Source organism: Phacochoerus africanus, chromosome 3 (genome assembly GCF_016906955.1).
Source record: "Phacochoerus africanus isolate WHEZ1 chromosome 3, ROS_Pafr_v1, whole genome shotgun sequence".
Lineage (NCBI taxonomy): Eukaryota > Metazoa > Chordata > Mammalia > Artiodactyla > Suidae > Phacochoerus > Phacochoerus africanus.
In genome coordinates this window covers 186583228-186601696 of record NC_062546.1, presented here as the reverse complement: position 1 = coordinate 186601696, position 18469 = coordinate 186583228, and the positions used below count along the sequence as shown (strand labels likewise).

Sequence of the window (18469 nt, the reverse complement as noted above, 5' to 3'; positions counted from 1 at the left end):
AAGATCCCTTCAAAAGAGTTAGCTTTGTGCTGGGCAGGAGGAAATGCTGGGAGAAAATGCCTAGGACGCATTCTCTTCTACCTGCAAAAAGAATCGATTTGCTTCTTTTTTTGATAATTATTTTTCACTTTAAAATTTTTTTGAGAGTGTCTGTTCCTAAATATCACCCCATAAATTATGTTTATGAGCTGCTTTTAAGTTAACGATTGCAATCACGGAATGAATTTCAGGTTGAGATTCTGTCTCTGTCATCAAGGCATATTGGGAAAGAACAGATGTGAAAAGTCCTTGGAATAGCCTGCTCTGAATTTGGTCAGGATTGTGGGGGAGGTCACGATAACTATGCTGCGACTAGTAGAAGCCAGTTACTGCTGGCAGGGAAAGTCAGAGAATGCAAAATGAGGGTGAGCAGGAAAGTTGGATGGCGCTTTCGCCTTCTGTGAATCATGACTCATTCGGGTAGCCGTCGTTGCCCTGGGATACCAGGAGACGCCTTGTCCTGAGCGTCCTGTATCTATAGAGACGACAACATGGCGGCGCTGTGAGTGCTGAGCGTTCGTCCCAGGGACTAGGGGAGCTTCGCGAGTGGCCAGGGAAGGTATCTGTCCTGGAAGACTGTCTCCTTTGGGAAGTCGTGGTCAGGGGTCTCCTCAGTGTCCTTCAGCGAGCCCCCAAGGGTCTGAGACTTGTGTGAGATCAGCCTCTTAGAGAAAGGTAGAACTGCTCTAAGTATATTTTATTCCTTCTTTTTACCTGTTTTTTCCTCTCTCTATTCAATGGCCCATCATTTTTTTCCATTGGTCGCCTTAGGAACTTTTAGGTTGTAAATTAGGAAAATAAAGGAAGCTGATGATAGATTTTTTAAATTCCTCAAGATTAGAAAAATGGGTTTTAAAAAACACCTCTCTTGCCTACTGTCTCACAATGATTGCAGATGTGTGTCTTTTGGAAGAGCAGCACAGGCTAGCGTGGAAGTCAAAATTGTTCATTATACTAACATAGGTTTGTCTAGGGCTTTTTCAAATCCCCTATTCCTTTTAAGTTTCACATCAACTTTGTGAAATAGGATAACCCTTATTTTACAGGTAAAGAGACTGAAGCTTGAGGAGATGGAGAAACTTGCCCATCTCAAACACATCTAAGCAGATGCTGGAACCCAGCTTTTCTTACTCAGAACCACTACTCACTTCCCTAAGCCCAAAGATCTGGTCTGGACGAGCTTTGTACCCTGTTGTCTCTCACTGTTTTTTTCTGCAAATGTTGATTAGAGATTTTTTTCAGAGCCCTGAGTCAGGGGCTGTCTGTAGAGTCCCCTAAAGTCCCAGGCATTAATGGGTGGTGGAAACACTACAAAGCCACCCAGTAGCAGAAAAGTAATGGGACCTTCCCCCTTATCTCCTCAGTTTGCATTGCTTTGATTCCGTCTGAACGCCCACTTTGCAACTGAAGGTAGGAACCTTGCCTGTTCTGTACCATGCCTAGCACTGGTACAGAGCAGACACTCAGTAGATGCCTTGCAAGTGAATGAATGTGTGAGGGTTTGGTCATGTTCCAATAAGGAAAGAGTGAATCAACAGAATCTTTTGTTCTGTGAGTGGTGGGGAGGGGGTGGGAGAGTATCTGATGGAAACATGGAAATTTCTAAAGGGCAATCATAAAATTGTTCACTAAAGCATAATGTATTGTAATAAGGAGCTGAACCCAAGACTTGAAAAGAGGTAATTTTAGGCCAAAATAAAAGACAACAAACATCTAATCATAAATTGTTTTAAGGATAAGATACATATGAAGGACTTACAACAATACTTGGCACATAATACTTTCTTTTTTTTTTTTTTTGTCTTTTTTTGCCATTTCTTGGGCCGCTCCCGCGGCATATGGAGGTTCCCAGGCTAGGGGTTGAATCAGAGCTGTAGCCACGAGCCTACGCCAGAGCCACAGCAACGCAGGATCTGAGCCGCGTCTGCCATCTACACCACAGCTCACGGCAACACCGGATCGTTAACCCACTGAGCAAGGGCAGGGATCGAACCCGCAACCTCATGGTTCCTAGTCGGATTCGTTAAACCACTGCGCCACGATGGGAATTCCACATAATACTTTCTTAGTAAATGTTCTGAGAAGTTGGGTTTATTTTTGAGATTGTTATTCAGAAAGTTGGGGAAGGATACTGACTAGTCTTAAAAATACACATATGTTCAAAAAAGTATTACATTGATGCTGTCCAGTATGGTAGCCCCACCTAGTGCATGTGCTGAAGGAAGCGTGCTAGAAGAGGTATTTGAGATGGAGCCAGAGCCAGATCCTTGTGTGTTCCTTAGAGCAGGGCCAAGCACCCTTTTGAGCATTTGGTGAAAGCTGTGAACACTTTCCCTGGAAAAGAGCACATGCCACTACCCATGACATTTTGCATGTAATTTTCTTATAACATTTGTATATATTTGCATGGAACTTCCAGCTGCAGTCTATCAATGGATGCCTCTGCTTTAGAGGTTGATTCATCTATCCTTGGATTGAGTCATTATTTCAGTGAATGTTTACTTTAAACCTGGACTAGAGGTTGTGTACATATAGAGGAAACCCAGAAACCCAAGAATTCTCCCATCTCATTTGCCTCTTCTTTGTCCTTTATTGCTCTTCTCTCAGGAGGCAAGACACGTTCAGAGGAAAAAGTAGAGAGTAAAAGCCAGATCAAGGTAATACCTATGCTTCAGTGACACTCACTGGGGGCTTGCTGAGAGATGCCACGTGTGGCCATGAAGAGCAGGGCAGCATGGGCCTCATCCCCAGTTCCCTTTTCCAAGTGTCTTTCCTGAATGGTGAGTCTCTAGGCTCCCAGGCAAAGCCCTGGATCACGTATTCAGCCTTATTCCTTATGGTCCTGCCTCACACCTGTTGCCAGAGCTCAAAAGCAGGCCCTGCTCCTGATAATGATGGCCATGATGAGGCTACTCCATTGGCCTCTCTTTTCATGCCCCTCCTGCCTGCCCCCCCCACCCCCACCCCCTGGTCTCTTCCCAGTTCTGAACTGGCAGGAACTCCTGGCTTAGCCGGAATGCTTCCCTTGGACTTGTTTTCCAGGCACCCAGTGCTCATCAAGGCAGCCCTGGACCTCCTCATGAGGACTGGGGACAGTGGGGACTGCACCATGAACTCCGGATCATGCCTGACTGCCAGCACAGTGGCCATTCCCACCATCACGGGCAGCACAGCCATGAGTGCCTGCAGCAGCAGCAACGCTAGCGCCTGTGTGAGGACACGTGGGATGGGTGGGGTGGGCGGAGCAGGGCCGGCCCGGCTGGGTGGCAGGGCAGCAGGGGTAGGATTATGATAGGACTCCCTTCTTCAAACCCTGCATGCACTGAGCCCCTTGCTGTGAGTGTGATAGTGGAGGGAGGAGAACGTTAGGGAGAAGGGAGTAGGAAACCCATAGAGTGGCCCGTAGCTCTGTCTTCCTTCCAAAAGCTCTTCTGGTCTTGATCCCTGGGGCTTTGTGTTTGCCCAGTGGATGATGTTGTTTACTTTTTGCAGCTCTCAGGGTTCTCTCTGTGTAATAGTACAGGGCCAGGGTGGGAGGTGCTTGTCTCCGGATGTGACTGCAAGGTTTGACTGCATTTTGTGCAGCACGCGTCTGCACCGTGTGTGAACTCTCATGTCTCCTTGGATGTGAGAGTGGTGGCATCTGCCTCCCTGCAGACTGGGGGTCATCTCACTTCTGCATCTGTGCTCTCAGATTCACTCACTGCCCTTCCCTGCTCTGCTCTGAGGGAGTAGGAAGAGAGACGCCAGGCTATTTCTCTTCTCTTTCTGCCTTTGGCAGTGTCTCCATTAGCAGCTGCCTCTCCCCATGACTCCAGTTCCCACCTGACAGGCCTCTGTGCTCTCAGAACCCCTCCACCTCCCCTAACCTACCGGATTGTAGCAGCTTCTGATGTTGCTAACTCTGGGGATACTTCACCATCCCCTGGCTGTGCACTCAATTCCTTGTTTTAAACACACAGAATATGGGAGTTCCCATTGTGGCGTAGTGGAAACGAATCTGTCTAGTATCCATGAGGATGCGAGTTTAATTCCTTGTCTCAATCAGTGGTTTAAAAGCTCCGGCATTGCCATAAACTGTGGGTGTAGGTGGCAGACACAGCTCGGATCCAGCATTGCTGTGGCGTAGGGTGGCAACTGCAGCTCCAGTTCAACCCCTAGCCTGAGAACTTCCATATGCCAAGGGTGTGGCCCTAAAAAACAAAACCAAAACAAAACAACAACAACAACAACAACAACAACAAAACCCACCCAGGGTAGCATCTCTTTTCCTGGTTGGACCCTGACTGATGCACCAACTAATAATTTGTAATAAGTGATACTTATTCACCTCTCCTTCGTGTGAAAATCAGGCCATCTGGCACTCTCTGAAAATACTGAAACTGAGATGTAAGCTCCAAGAGAGAAGAAATTCATCAGTCTTGTACACTGTTATAGTCCTGGCACCTATACAGAGTCCAGTGCATCATAAGTAGTCAACAAATATCTGTCCAACATATAAATATATCCTTATGTCATGTGATGATAGAAGAACGATACTTGGTCAAAGATGAAATAAAATGCCAGTGAGTAGAGCATTCACAGCAATGACTGGTAGGAAGAGGGACCTGGTTCATCCTCCTGCCATCTGGCCGCCCCAGGGATTTTTATGCCTTCTTCCCTCCTCAGATACATAAGGGTTAGGGATCAGCCCATGAAAGTGTTTTCTGTTATAGACAGGAAGCTCTAGCATCATTCAGAACAGTGCTTGGAGCGGCCCCAAAGTCAGGACCTGGGGTTTGGGTTAGTCACGGGCAAACTGGCTCTTTCATCTGCCCCACTAACCAGGTGAGGGATGGGAGAGGGGATAGTGGAGTACCCTGTGCTCTGGAAAAATGCCAGGGATAGGCTGCTCCTGCTAAGAGGACCTTCTGGAGAGAAGAGGTAAGATGGGGGTGTTCCGGTGGGGCTTAGTGGGTTAAGAACCCAACATAGTGTTCCTGAGGATGCAGGTTCAATTCCTGGCCTGGCTCAGTGGGTTAAGGATCCAGTGTTGCTGCAAGCTGTGGCATAGGTTGCAGGTGCAGCTGGGATTTGGCGTGGCTGTGGCTGTAGCATAGGCTCCAACCAGCATATCTGATTGACCTCTGGCCCAGGGAACTTCCATGTGCTGCAGATACAGCCCTAGGAAGGAAAAAAAGGAGAAGGGGTGGGGTGAGGAGGAAGAGGTGGCATCTGAGCAGAACAGTATCTGAGGGTGCACCTTGGAATGAAGCAGGCCAGCTAAGACTGCTAAGTGAGCCAGGTGGAATGGCCGATGGGGTGGCCCAGGGAAGGCTTCAGGGACAGAGTTTTGGGGAATCTAGTTGGAAAACCATTCCAGTGACCTCAGAAGAGGTAACCAGGAATGCCTGCCTCTCACCTTCTCTTTCCAGACCACCCCCCCGGGGTGAGCAGTGCTGTAATTCATTACTTTCTGGAAGTGGGGAGATCTTTGCCCATTCTCTGGGTCTTTGCATCCCACCCTGCTTTCTTCTCCCTGCCAACCAAACAGCCTGCCAGCTCTGTGGACACGAAGCTATGCCTTCTAAAGAAGCAGGAAAAATGAAGAAAGAGGGTCATCTGGGGCATTGAGGTGGCCGAGGAGCTACAGTGGAAAGGCTGGGAGCTGGGCAAGGAGATCACCAAGAACCTGGTTCTGAAAAATCTGTCCTGGAAAATCCAGAAGATAAAGTACAGGTATCAGTATGAGGGATCAGAGACCAAGCCCTTGAGCCCACAAGCCCCCAAAGAAGCCACTCTTTAAAAAACAAACAGTACACTTAAAATGTCATATAAAACCAGAGCAGTGTATGAGACACATACACTTTGAATAATTATTGAAAGTAGAACTCATGTGACCAGATGAAATAATGGAATGATGACAGTGTCTGAAGCTCCCCTTCTCCCAGTATGAGTCCCTCCCCTATTGGAACACATTCCCTACCCATAAAGGTTAACTGCTCTCCTGACTTTCCTTATAGTGACTTTCTTGCTTTTCTCAAAAGGGCTTACCCTTTATGTTTGCATCTAATTGCTATGGTTTAGTTTTATCTTCTTATGAACTTTATATAACTGGGATAATATGGTATACTTTTGCCACTCTTTTATTTTGTTCAGTTATGTTTGGAAGACTCATCCACATACAGATATGCCTCATCCTTTTCATCACACTATAATATTCCAGTTCATGCTTCTATGTGTTCATCCATTCTTCTGCTGTGGGACTTTTGAGTTTCCAGTCTGGGACTGTTATCAACATTAAATGTATACATTTCCTATTGTACAAGTTCAAGTGTTTTTCTAGGGTAGATATCATCAGAGTAGAATTACTGCGACATGTACCTGTTTGCTTTTTGTAGATAAAGCTAAACTATTTTCCAAAGTACTTACATCCATTTATATTCTCACCAGGCACATATGAGCATTCCCATCCCTCACTATCTTTATCAGCAATTGCTATTGTCAAGATTTTTGAATTTTCGTCAATAATGGTAATTTTGTGGGCTTAATTTGCATTTCTCTGATTACTAATACAGTTGAGTGTCCTTTTACATGTTATTAGCCTTTTCATTTGTGAAATTACTGTTTATGTCTGTGCCCTTGGAGTCCCTGTTGTGGCTCAATGGTAACAAACCTGACTAGTGTCCATGAGATTGCAGGTTCGATCCCTGGCCTCCCTCAGTGGGTTAAGGATCCGGCATTGCCATGAGCTGTGGGATGTAGGTCGCAGACATAGCTCAGATCTGGCTTTGCTGTGGCTGTGGTGTAGGCTGGCAGCTACAGCTCTGATTCACCCCTGGCCTGGGAACTTCCTTATGCTCTGGGTGCAGCCCTAAAAAGACAAAAAAAAAAAATTGTGCCCATTTTTCCATGAGATTATCTTTTTTCAGTGGGTTTGCTTGTTTGTTTGTTTTGTCTTTTGTCTTTTTAGGGCTGAACCTACAATATATGGAGGTTCTCAGGCTAGGGGTCAAATCAGAGCCCCAGCCTCTGGCCTACACCACAGCTCATGGCAACACCAGATCCTTAACCCACTGAGCGAGGAAACCCAAAAACTCATGGTTCCTAGTTGGATTCATTTCCACTGTGCCCCCCCCCCTTTTTCCCCTTAATTGAAGTACGTGAGTTTCAGTTGCGGTGCAGTGGATTTAGCATCTGCCATTGTTTCTGCAGTGGTTCAGGTTTGATCCCTGGCCCAGTGAGGTGGGTTAAGGATCTGGGTTGCTGCAGCTGTGGCAAAGGTCAAAGCTGCAGCTCAGATTCTTTCCCTGGCCCAGGAACATCCATATGTACAGGTGTGGCATATAAAGAAAAGAAAAATTGCAATATAGCTGATTTGTGATATTAGTTTCAGGTGTACAGCATAGTGATTCAGTATTTTTTATAAATTATACTCCATTAAAAGTTATTACAAAATAAAGGCTATAATTCTCTGTGCTATGCAATATATTCTCATTATATTATCTATTTTTTTTTTGTCTTTTTGTCTTTTGTTGTTGTTGTTGTTGTTGTTGTTGCTATTTCTTGGGCCGCTCCCATGGCATATGGAGGTTCCCAGGCTAGGGGTTGAATCGGAGCTGTAGCCACCGGCCTACGCCAGAGCCACAGCAACGCGGGATCCGAGCCATGTCTGCAACCTACACCACAGCTCACGGCAACGCCGGATCGTTAACCCACTGAGCAAGGGCAGGGACCGAACCCGCAACCTCATGGTTCCTAGTCGGATTCGTTAACCACTGCGCCACGATGGGAACTCCCTATATTATCTATTTTATACATAGTAGTTTGTGTCTCTTAATCCCATACCCCTATCTTGCCCCTCCTCCTTCCTCTCCCCACTAGCAACCACTAGTTTGTTTTCTATTATCTGTGAATCTGTTTTTGTTTTACCACATACATTTGTTTTATTTTTTAGATTCCATATATAAGTGATATCATACAGTATTTGTCTTTCTCTGTCTGACTTTCTGACATTTCACTGAGCATAATATTTTCTTTCTTTTTTCTTTTCTTTTCTTTGTTTTTGTCTTTTTAGGGCTGCACCTGCTGCATATGGAGGTTCCCAGGCTAGAGGTGGAATCAGAGCTATAGCTGCTGGCCTACACCACAGCCACAGCAACACAGGATCCAAGTTGCATCTGCGACACCACAGCTCATGGCAATGCTAGATCCTTAACTCAGTGAGCGAGGCCAGGGATGGAACCAGCGTCCTCATGGATACTAGTCAGGTTTGTTAATCGCTGAGCCACGACGGGAACTCCATCACTGAGCATAATATTTTCTGGGTCCTTCCATGTTGCTGCAAATGGCAGAGTTTTACTCTTTTTTTGCTGAGTAATAATCCAGTGTGTGTGTGTGTGTGTGTGCGTGTGCGTGTGCGTGTGCGTGTGTGTGTGTGTGTGTGTGTGTGTATTACATCTTCTTTACGCAATTATCTGTTAATGAACACTTGGGTTGCTTCCATGTCTTGGCTATTATAAATAATGCTGCTATGAACATTGGGATGCATATATTTCCAATTAGTTCTGTTTCTTCTAGATATATACCCAGGAGTGGGATTGCCGGATCATATGATAGATCTATTTTTAGTTTTTTTGAGGAACCTCCATACTGCTTTCCATAGTGGCTGCACCAATTTACATTCCCACCAACAGTGTACAAGGATTCCCTTTTCTCTACATCCTCACCAATATTTGTTGTTTGTAGACATTTTGATGACAGCCATCCTGACAGGTGTGAGATGATATCTCAATGATTTATAATTCTTTAATAATTAGCAATGTTGAATATCTTTTCATGTGCCTGTTTAGCTATCTGTATATCTTCTTTGTAGATTAACTTTTTAAAAATAAAAGTTCTTATCATGAATACTAATACTTTGTCAGTTACGTATTATGAATATTTTCTCCAACCTGGTGACTTGTTTGTTCCTTGATCGTGAATGTCTTTTGACGAAAAGAAGTTCTTAATTTCAAAGAAATCAAATGAACCTCTCTTTTTCTTTACAGTTAATGCTTTTTTGTGTCTTGCTTCAGAAGGTCTTCTCTATCCCTGTCTAGGTCATGAAGATATTTTCCTATAGTGTCTTCTAAAGACTTTATAATTTTACTGTTCACATTTGTCTTTTATCTGTATGGAACTGATTTTTGGAAATACTTTGAAGTAGGGATTCCATGACTTTTTTCCCCCATCAACCACGTGCCCAGTTGTCCCAACATCATTTATGTTGAACAACAAAAAATTTAGTTCATGCTTTCCTTCATGATCTCCCCCACCACTGATATATATCTAGTGTACATATATGTATGGATACATTTCCTTTTTCTTTTTTTATTAAAGGATAGTTGATTTACAGTGTTCCTTCAATTTCTGCTGTACAGCAAAGTGACCCAGTCATGCATGTATATATACATTCATGACCCAGTCATGTATATATATATATATATTCTTTTTTTTAAGACTGTCTTCCATCATTTTCTAACCCAAGAGATTGAACATAGTTCCCTGTGCTGTAATAAGTATCCCATTATCCATTCTACCATTAAATATTTCATATAGCATAATAAAAAGAACAACCTAACCAGTAAGAATAACAAAAATAATGCACCCTCTGAAAATAAGTAAAATATAAAATGCATAAATTGGTTAAAAAACAGCGTAACTATATAAATATGTCCTCACAGTTTGTTCCATCTTATTGATTCTTCAATGTAGGCATTACACCATTCTAGGTGACGTGATAAACAAGACATCATTGACCTTACATTGTACCATGGAGAGAAATGGATAATAATAATACAATTGTAGAGCTGTATTATTTAATTGTACAGTTGCATTATTTAATTATAATTATCATAAATTCTTTGATGGAGAGGAAATCAGAATCAGATCTAAGGAGACTTCAGCATTCCAAGAATGATGTCAAATGACCCCCTTCATGGTGGATTATGCACTTATTTACTATGAGATATATTTCTTCTCCAGAGATTCCTTGTTTGTGTATCAATTGTAGATTTTTGGTTTGCAGTTATTCTGAAGTTTTGATATAAGAATCTATATGTATATGAGATTGTTTTAAGCTGTTGTTCTCTTATTTGCAAGTTCATCTCCAGTGTCCTACGTTTGTACCCACCTCTTCTCATGATTTCTGATTTTGGTGGTATAATTGTGCACAGTTGATTTTGTATATTTACTGTATATATATACCTTTACTGGTGAGCCTTGTCATTTGTGGAATTTTTGTTTCCTATTGCTGTGTTTTCTTTTCTGCCTAGAGAAGTTCCTTTAGTATTTGTCGTAAGGCTGGTTTAGTGTTGCTGAATTCTCTCAACTTTTGCTTATCTGTGAAAGTTTTGATTTCTCCTTCAAACCTGAATGAGAGCCTTCCTAGGTAGAGTAATCTTGGTTGGAGGTTTTTTCCTTTCATCACGTTAAGTATATATCATGCCACTCTCTTTTGGCCTACAGAGTTTCTGCTGAAAAATCTGCCGATAACCTTATTGGGGTTTCCTTGCATGTTACTTGTTTCTTTTCCCTAGCTGCTTTCAAGATTTTCTCTTTGTCTTTAATTTTGGTCAGTTTGATTAATATGTGTCTTGGGGTGTTCCTCCTTGGGTTTATTTTCTATGGTACTCGTTGTGCTTCCTGGATTTGAGTGGTTCCTTTCCCATTTTAGGGAACTTTTTGGCTATTATCTCTTGGAATATTTTTTTCTGTTCCCTTCTCTCTTCTCCTTCTGGCACCCCTATAATATGGATGTTGGTGCACTTAATGCTGCCCCAGAGCTCTCTGAGACTCTCCTGATTTATTTTCAATCTTTTTTCTCTTTTCTGTTCTGCATCCGTAATTTCCACTAATCTGTCCTCCACCTCGCTTATTCATTCTTCTGCCTCCTGTATTCTGCTGTTAGCTGCTTCTAGTGAATTTTTTATTTCATTTATTGTATTTTGCATCTCTTCTTGTTTAAGTTTTATATCTTGTACCTCTTTGGTCAGTGTTTCTTGTAAGTTATCCATCTTTGCCTCCAGCATCATCTTCAGCATCAACAGTCTAAAATCTTTTTCCTGGATGCTGAGAATCTCCTCATTGCTTAGCTGATTTTTGTATTTTTTTTTTCCTTTCTCCCTCATCTGAGTTATAGTTCTCCGTCTTTTCATTTTTATAGGTTTTTGGTGTGGTGACCTTTTTACAGATAATAGAGTTGTAGCCTCTCTTACTTCTGGTGTCTGCCCCCCTTGTGGCTGAAGTCAGTATGGAGGCTTGGTGTAGCTTCCTGATGGGAGGGTCTGATGCCTGCCCACTGGTAGGTGGAACTGATTCTAATCCCTCTGGTGGGTGGGGCTTAGTCTCTGGATGGGATTAGGGGCAGCTGCATGCCTGAGGGGTCTTTAGGTAGCCTGTTTACTGAGGGGTGGGGCTGTGATCCCACCTGGATTGTTGTTTGCCCTGGGGCTTCTCAGCACTGACTGACTGGTGGGGCCAGATTTTCCCAAAATGGCCACCTCCAGAGAAAGGCAGCTGCTGAATATTCCCGAGAGCTTTGCCTTCAATGTCCCTCCCTCACAACAAGCCACATTCACCCCTGTTTTTCCAGGATGTCCTTACTTATCCATTCTAAATGTAATAGTTTGCATCTACCAAACTCCCCATACACCCCATTCCCTTCTCCCTCCCCCTGGCAAATACTAGTCTGCCCTCCATGCCCATGATCTGTTTCTATTTTGTAGACAGGATCATTTGTGCCATATTTTAGATTCCATGTATGAGTGATATCATATGGTATTTGTCTTTCTCTTTCTGACTTACTTCACTTAGTATGAGAATCTCTAGTTGCATCCATGTTGTTGGAAATGGCATTATTTTGTCCTTTTTTGTGGCTGAGTAGTATGCCATTTATATATGTACCACATCTTCTTAATCCCTTCATCTGTTGATGGACATTTTTGGGTTTTTTTTCCATGTCTTAGCTATTGTGAATAGTGCTGCAATGAACATAGCACTGCATGTATCTTTTTCAGTGAAAGTTTTGTCTGGATATATGCCCAGGAGAGGGATTGCCAGATCATATAGTAGGTAGTTCTAAATTTAGTTTTCTGAGAAATCTCCATACTGTTTTCCATAGTGGTTGTACCAATTTCCATTCCCACCAACAGTGAAGGAGAGTTCCCTTTTCTCCACATTCTCTCCAGCACTTGTTCTTTGTTGACTTGTTGATAGCCATTCTACTTGATGTGAGGTAGTACCTCACTGTAGTTTAGATTTGCATTTTTCTAATAATTAGTGATGAGCATTTTTTCATGTGCCTGCTGGCCATCCTGCATCCATTTCTGAACTCTTGTTTTGTCTCTCCCTGGGCTAGTAAATATTATCCTGAATTAATTATTAGAGCTTATAATAAATCATGATTATCTTGTAGTGTAAGTTGTCCAACATCATTCTTTTTTTTTTGCTTTTTAGGACCACACCTATGGCATATAGAAGTTCCCAGGCTAGGGGTTGAATCAGAGTTTCAGCTGCCAGCCTACACCACAGCCACAGCAATTCGAGATCCAGGCCTTACCTGCAACCTACATAGCTCACAGCAATGCTGGGTCTTTAACACACTGAACAAGGCCAGGAATCGAACCTGCATCCTCATGGATCATAGTTGGGTTTGTTAACCACTGAGCCATGAAGGAAACTCCCTGAATTTTCATATGTATCTTCAAATCAGCTTATCACACATACACACAAACAACTTTTTGAAATTTTGATTGGGATTTAATTGAACCTACAGATCAATCAGATCAATTTGGGGAGAATTGACATCATTACAAATTAAATCTTTTGTGAATATAGTTTATTTTTGAATTTATTTAGGTCTTCTTTGTGTCTTTCAATAAACTGTAAAGTTTTCTCTGTAGATAGCTTACACATGACTAGTTAGATTTATCTCTGTTTTAATTATTTGATGGTGCTAAGTATGATACTTTGAAAGTTTTTTCATTTTCTCCTGGTTGCTGGTTTTTTTAGAAAGTCATTTTCGGAGTTTCCGTCATGGCGCAGTGGAAACGAATCCAACTAGGAACAATGAAGTTGCAGGTTTGATCCCTGGTCTCGCTCAGTGGGTTAAGAATCTGGCATTGCCATGAGCTGTGGCATAGGTCGTAGACGTGGCTTGGATCTGGTGTTACTGTGGCTGTGGTGTAGGCTGGCAACTACAGTTCCAATTGGACCCCTAGCCTGGGAACCTCCGTATGCCTCAGATGCGGCCCCAAAAGGACAAAAAACAAACAAAAAAAAAGTCATTTTGAAAAATATGGATGTTTTGTCCCTAATCTCGTATCCAGCAACCTTGATAAATTCTCACATTAATTCTAATAATGTATTTTTCTTTTTTCCAGGCACACATTCATATTTCATATTAAAATGGCATTTTTTTCTTTCCAACCCAGTATCCTTTCCTTTTCTGTTTTCCCTCACTGCACTGCTGAAAAGGAAAGTGCTAAACAGAAGTGGTTATAGAAGGCATTCTTGTTTTGTTCACGATTGCAATGGGAAAGATTCCAGAGTTTCACCATTAGTTTGGATGTTTCCTGTAGTTTTTTTTTTTTTTTTTTCTTTTTTTAGACTTTATCAGGTTAAGGAAGTTCCCTTCTATTTCTATGTTGCTGAGAATTTTTCTCATAAACATATATTGAAGTTTATCTAATTTTTTTCTCTATTAAGATGGTCATTTGATTATTTTCTCTCTTAGTTTGTTAGTATGGTGAATTACATTAATTGATTTTCTGTGTTAAACCAGTTGTGTAGTCCTAGAATAAGCCCAGCATTGTCATGGTTGAGTATTCTTTCTGTACATATTGCTAAATTCTTTTGGCCAATATTTTGTTTATGGAGGATATTGGCTTGTAATTTTCCTTTCTTCTCATAACTATCAGGTTTTATCTCTTTTTTTTCTGCTTTTTTGCTTTTTAGGGCTGAACCTGTGGCATATGGAGGTTCCCAGGCTAGGGGTCCAATCAGAGCTGTAGCTGCCAGGCTACACCACAGCCACAGCAACACCAAATCTGAGCCACGTCTGTGACCTACACCACAACTCACAACAATGCCGGATCCCCAACCCACTGATCGAGGCCAGGGATCAAACATGCAACCTCATGGTCACCAGTTAGAGTCGTTTCCTCTGACAGTGGGAACTCCCACTATCAGGTTTTGATAACTATGTTATGATGCATTCATAGAATATTTTGGGGAGGATTTCCTTGTTTTCTGTCATTGGGAAGACAAGGCTAGAATTATCAAATGCTTGGTATGACTACTATGAAGCCATCTGGCCTGATGTTTCCTTTGTGGGAAGATTTTTGACTATTCAATTTTTGGGTAGGGTGGTCATAAAATGTATAATTTTTGAGTCAGTTTTGGTCAATTATGTATTTCTAGGAATGTGTTTATCTAAATTTTTACACATCGGTATAGAGTCTTGGGCAATATTATTAATATTTTTGAAGCCTGTAATGTCTATAGTTTTGTCTCTCCCTCTCTCTCTCTTTTTTTTTTTTAGGGCCACACCCATGGTATTTGGAGGTTCCCAGGCTGGGGGTCCAGTCGGAGCTGTAGCTGCCAGCCTATGCCAATAGCCACAGCCACAGCAATGTGGGATCCGTGCTACGTCCGCAAACTATACCACAGCTCATGGCAACACCGGATCCTTAACCCACTGAGCAAGGCCAGGGATCGAACCCACATCCTCATGGATACTAGTCCAATCGTCAGCCGCTGAGCCACGATGGGAACTCCTGCAGTATCTATAGTTTTGACCCACCTCGGAACTCTACAGCTCTGCCAAGGTCTCTGCTTGGAAAGGCATCTCTGGCCCCTCTGTTGTCTGCTTTGATTTCCCCCAGCTAAGTGTTCAGGGATTGGGTTAAATCAGGGCAGCCTTCGGCATCCCAGGCCCCACTGACCACCGTGTGCATCAGAGGTAAAGAGATGCTCCCTTGCCCCTGTGCCTTTTCATCAATGCTGTGGCATCCTGGAGTGAAGGTCTGCAGGAAAGGTGGTAGGATGCGGAGACAAGCCCCATGGACTCAAGCCATCTTGGCTTTCCAGGGTCTTCCCTAATCTTTGTGCCTCTTCTAGTTTTCTGATCCTGAAGCCCTTTTCCCCTGGCTCCCTCCCACAGGCTCCCCAAGACCAAGTTCTTCTTCACGGTCATCCCCCAGCCCATCTTCCTGAGCCCAGGCATAACCCTCTCCCTCCCCATCATCTTCCGGCCCCTGGAGAAGGTAAAGGCTGCCACTGCGAGTAGAGGGCAGGGAGACCACAGGCACAGTGACCTCGGAGCAGGGGGCCGGGCAGAGCCATGAGGAGCTCCCCCATCGCACCCAGATCCCACCAGGCGGAGCCCAAACTCCGGCTTGGGAAGCGCTGGAGAGGCTCAGACCCTGATCTCATTAGACAGAGGGGGCTTCCCTGTTGGATATGGGGGCGGGGGCGGGTGCGATGCTACTGTGTTGGCTCTAAAATATTCCCCCGAATACTTGGTTCCTCACCAAAGAAGCCCCATATCTCTGAGAGCAAGATGGTGCTGGAGCGCAGGTAATTGACTTGCTCCTCAGAGACTGAGATAGAGGCCGTGGCTCAGCCCAGCCCTCAGTGGCGGTGTGGGAGGGTGGCCAAGGGCCCTGAGTGCCCCCCAGGTACCCCTGATCTGTGACTGCCTCTGCCTCCCCGCCCCCACACTGCAGAAGGAGTACATGGACCAGCTGTGGTTTGAGAAAGCAGAGGGGATGTTCCGTGTGGACCTGCGGGCCACCGTGCCTTGCCACAATCTCATCTGCCCACCGTCCCTGCAGTTGCCCATGTGTGCCATGGGGGACACGGCCGAGGCCTGGTTCTGCCTGGACAATGTGGGGTGAGGGGAGTGGCTGAGGCTCAGAGGCAGGAAGAGTGAGAACTGCGAGGAGGGCTCCTGGGAGCAGGAGAGACCTGCGTGTCTGCGGGTGGAAGGGGAGGGAGCCTGCGGGGAGCATCTCAGCCTTTCTGGAGCAGGGGCAGGGGTCACAGCGAGCCCAGTGGCTCTGACCTTCCCTCCCCTTCTAGGGACCTGACCACCTTCTTCACCTGGGAGTCCCCTGGCCCATTCCAGGTGCTGCCTAACACGGGACTGCTGGAGCCAGGCCAGGCTTGCCAGATCAAGGTGACCTTTCAGCCCCTGATGGCTGTCATCTATGACGTTCAGGCCACGTGCTGGTACGGGGAGGGCAGCAAGCAGAAGAGCAGCATCCAGCTGCGGGGTATAGGTGAGGCCTGACCTATCGGCTGTCCCCAGAGCCCCCGCTGCACTTCCCTGGATCTCAAAGCTTCAGTGTGCCCCTTCCCTCAACCTGGCCCCCATGGGACCCTCCTCTAGCCTCCTACCCTCCCCCAAGCCCCACGGGCTTTGCTTTTTTCTTGGTTTGCCTTGGTGCCACCTTAGGGACACCTATCTTCTTTGAGGGGCTCTTCAAATGAGGCCACAGAGGCCCCGGTGGGTTTCTCTCCAAGACTCCCCCATCTCTACACAGCCAAGTGTGCCCAGCTGCTGGTGAGCATAAAGCAGAAGCGCCCAGAGGACCAGGAGGCCGCGGGCTTCCAGAAAGTGTTGCACTTCGGCTCTGTTGCTGTGGGCTGCACCACTGAGAGGCAAATCAAGCTGTATAACCCGTCAGCGGTAAGCATCCAGTGCATGTGGGGATGGAGGGGAGCTGGGGCAGGACTCAGGGGCCACAGGGCCGGGTGCTCCTAAAACCCACCCCCTGTACAGAATGCTGCAAGCCTCGAGTAACCCATGTCTGTTGATACACTCATGTGTCAACAGGTGTCAACAGGTGTCCCCTCTCCTCTTAGCCAGGGTCTGGGCTGCGGTTTCCCTTGACCCTACAGAGCAACCCCAAGAGCAGCCCTAAGGTTGTTCTGATGCCAGGATCACTGCTTGCTTTTATGGTCCCTTTGGGAAAAGAAAAAGGTGCCCCCTCTGGGCGGTCTCAGGGCAGGGTACCCGGCTTGGCCCCTTCCTTCCTCCAGGTGGAGGCAACCTTGCTGCATGATCAGAACTGATGAGTGGCACAGGCAGGGCATCAGCTGCCCTCACCCCCTTGGCTGGGCACTCCCTTGGTAATGGTAGACCGCCTTGCCCTGTCACCTAACTCCTGCCCCCCCCCACCTGGCCCCACAGGTGAGCGCCTCTTTCAGGATCGAAATGGCCCCAGATACGCTGGCCAAAGACCAGGCCTTTTGGTGCCCCATGGCCCACGGAGTCGTGCTCCCAGGAGAGAAGAAATGCGTGTCGGTGTTCTTCCACCCGGAGACTCTGGACGTCAGGACGATGGACTACTTGTCCATCATGCCCTCTGGCGGTGCCTCGCAGACCCTGCTCAAACTTGTTGGTTTCTGTAGAGGTACTGGCAACCCCAGGTCACTGCCTCCCTCTGGAGACCCGAGCAGCTCAGGCTTAGGATTGGCAAGTGCCTGCTCCTTGCCCACAGCCTAGGTGTTGCTGCCCCCTGGTGGGCTTGGTGAGGAATCAGTTGCAGACACTTGGAGATACTGTTTCATGCTCATCCCCGTGACTTGGAGGTCGGCTCAGGCCTCTGGGGCTCCAGGCCTTTCCAACCTAGTGCCAGGTCTTCTGTCTCCAGGTGACACCGCCTCCCATCAGTGGTACCCTTTCTGATACCCCAGCCCCACCCAGGCGGCAGGGCCCACTCAGAGCCCCCGTCTCCTGTGCCCAGGTCCTGATGTGTCCTTGCAGTACCATTGCATCGACTTCAGCTGGGTCAACCTTGGGGAACGCTCGGAGCAGACTCTGTGGATTGAGAACAAGTCAGACTGCACAGCCCACTTCCAGTTCGCCATCGACTGTCAGGAGAGTGTCTTCAGCATCAGACCTGCCTTCGGGACCCTGGTGGGCAAGGCCCGCATAACCCTGCACTGCACCTTCCAGCCCACTCACCCCATCATCTACTTTCGGCGGGTGGCCTGCCTCATCCATCACCAGGTAAACTGGGAGGGGGGGGCGGTGAGGAGAGGGTCTCCTGGGAGTTGGAGGGGCCCGTCTGAGGCCCAAAGATGAAGACAATACTAGATGCTCAGTCCCCTGTATTCTGGAACTTCTAGGACTGTCTGCCTGGATCATCTCCTCCAGGGAAGCAGCCTGGCTTTTGGAGCCAGAGCACGGCCAAGGGCACATGAGGGCTCACTCCAAACCGGGGGTGGGGGGGTTGGGGGTAGGAGGGATTGGACCTCACCCTATGAAGTGTGGGCAGGGCAGAGAGTCTGGAAGTGGTGACCCCAACCCAGGCCCCCGGGCAAGGTGGTACAAACTCTGTCCTGACCAGCTGGCCTCTGGCCAACGTGGCAAGTGGAGGCCAAAACCCAGCCTCACACA

The 18469-nt window shown here is 46.0% G+C and overlaps 1 protein-coding gene across 1 annotated transcript in view; it reads left to right on the top strand.

The window, feature by feature from the left end:
- Nucleotides 1-898: 898 nt before the first annotated feature.
- The window catches only part of LOC125123565 (cilia- and flagella-associated protein 65-like), a 27485-nt gene continuing 9914 nt past the window's right edge, over nucleotides 899-18469 (top strand). The window contains 9 exon segments of the mRNA XM_047773530.1: nucleotides 899-1449; nucleotides 2647-3244; nucleotides 5573-5757; nucleotides 15224-15326; nucleotides 15789-15955; nucleotides 16144-16343; nucleotides 16608-16753; nucleotides 17258-17480; nucleotides 17814-18079. Of these exon segments, the coding sequence (XP_047629486.1) occupies nucleotides 2774-3244; nucleotides 5573-5757; nucleotides 15224-15326; nucleotides 15789-15955; nucleotides 16144-16343; nucleotides 16608-16753; nucleotides 17258-17480; nucleotides 17814-18079 (1761 nt within the window). The 5' untranslated portion in view covers nucleotides 899-1449; nucleotides 2647-2773.